Raw genomic sequence first — 1766 nt, 5'->3', positions numbered from 1 at the left:
TATGACATTTCGTTCCTGAACCCTYCTTAAAAGTAGAGTGTTGTAATATTGTTTGTGCGGGGCTGAAGCGCAAGCCCATGTGTATTTAGAAATATAAATAGGTATGCGCGTCCATAGTTCACTTAAGATTAAAAAAAATCGGATCTTTTGAAGATCGTGCTAAACTTTCAAAGAAATCAGTTCGGCCGTTTCTGAATTTAAGTGGAAAATAAATATAGAACTTCTAATTTATATACATAAATTTGGAAGCTCGAAATTAGTGATATTAGTGATATTAGTGATAGGAGAGACCAAAGTCTACACATAATCCATTCTTTATATTTATTATGGCTCATACACTATAATTACATAAAAGACAATAAGGTTTTTGTTAAAATTTTAAATTTTTAATATAACGGCATAAATTCACCATATTATATTCAACCACACCATATTAATAATATGACTTGGGCAATCCGTATTCCAACACGTAAGCCACCTTCTTCCACCTGCAATCGGCTTTTATATAGCAGGTGGATGAGAATCCGTGTTTGAACTTGGTCTGTCATTCGAACTACCTTCACCTTGAGACGACATTTGGCTAGCGATTGATTGAAAAAGTTGTAACATACTATTGGGAAGTAAAGGGGAGACCATCGGACCATTACTATTTGCTGGTATCCCTGAACATAGTTGTTGTACTGCATTTCTTACAACTGGATCTTGGCTTAAAGCCTGCAATTGCGCCAAGTCTATTTCAGCATCATTAACTAAATTCCGAATTGCTTGCGAGGATAGCATAGAATTAATACTATCTGATATCTGAGGAATTGAATCACGTAATTGAGCGGCGTCGCGAGCTACTTCCAAATTGTTACGATAATCCTGATTTTCCGGTTCCAATTCAATTGCCATTTCATAAGCTTGTTGTGACTCCGAAAATTTTTTCAGATTAGAGTAAGCTATACCAAGCCTTCCATAAGCTTTGCCATATGTAGGTTTATACAATAATGCTGTCTTACAATCTGTGACAGCATTTTCATTATAATTTAAACGAATATATGCAGCTGCACGATTACAGTAATAAATCGCATTTTTTGGTTCAAAGCTTATAGCACGATTATATTGCAAAAGAGCTTCATTATATTTTCCTTCTTTCATGAGTCGATTACCTTCATTTTTAAATGACTCGGCCATTTGTGTTGCTTTTGGATTCCGATCAATAAATAAAGTTTGAAATATCTCAAACAAATCAATACCACTTTTTCGTTCATGTTCACTCTGCTTTTCCGAAACTGGCGAGGATTGCAATGCCACCTCATCAGATATATCAAACGCAGTTTGAAGACACTGAACTGCAACATCAACACTTTCTCTACAATCTGAGGACAAATTTTGAGAAGTGTTCGGGTGTTTCAAAAAATTTATAAAAGCCTGAACAAATTCTTTTTGAACTGCATCAACCATTTTGAAAATTTGTAATTCGCCAATATTTATAGATATGGAAGGATAAAAGTAATCGATAATAATTGGTTAAACTACGTTATAAGATATTTCTGTTTCTATTGCTTTACGTGGAATCTAGACAGGATAAAATATATGTCTTACTAACTGTGTTGCCGTGCATATTGCCTGAGGAGACTCCACATTGCTTATTGCTTACAACATATGGAATGCTAATTATTCCTTTCCATTTCGGTAATATGAAATTTAGAAGAGTGAATATTAAGATGGTTGTGTTATGTTTATAAAAGTAAAGTACATTTTCAAAATAACATTATTCAAAA

The 1766-nt window shown here is 33.8% G+C and overlaps 1 protein-coding gene across 1 annotated transcript; it reads right to left on the bottom strand.

Moving 5' to 3' along the window:
• Nucleotides 1-298: 298 nt before the first annotated feature.
• Nucleotides 299-1506, bottom strand: LOC108967500 (small glutamine-rich tetratricopeptide repeat-containing protein beta). Its single transcript, XM_018930963.1, has one exon. It carries the CDS (start codon nt 1444-1446, stop codon nt 502-504), a length of 945 nt encoding a protein of 314 aa, XP_018786508.1. The 5' UTR covers nt 1447-1506; the 3' UTR covers nt 299-501.
• Nucleotides 1507-1766: the final 260 nt, after the last annotated feature.

The sequence above is a fragment of the Bactrocera latifrons genome, unplaced genomic scaffold (genome assembly GCF_001853355.1).
Source record: "Bactrocera latifrons isolate USDA-ARS-PBARC rearing strain unplaced genomic scaffold, ASM185335v1 scaffold_1896, whole genome shotgun sequence".
Classification (NCBI taxonomy): Eukaryota; Metazoa; Arthropoda; class Insecta; order Diptera; family Tephritidae; genus Bactrocera; species Bactrocera latifrons.
Note: the sequence above shows the minus strand (reverse complement) of the source record. Positions and strands in the feature narration are given on the sequence as shown.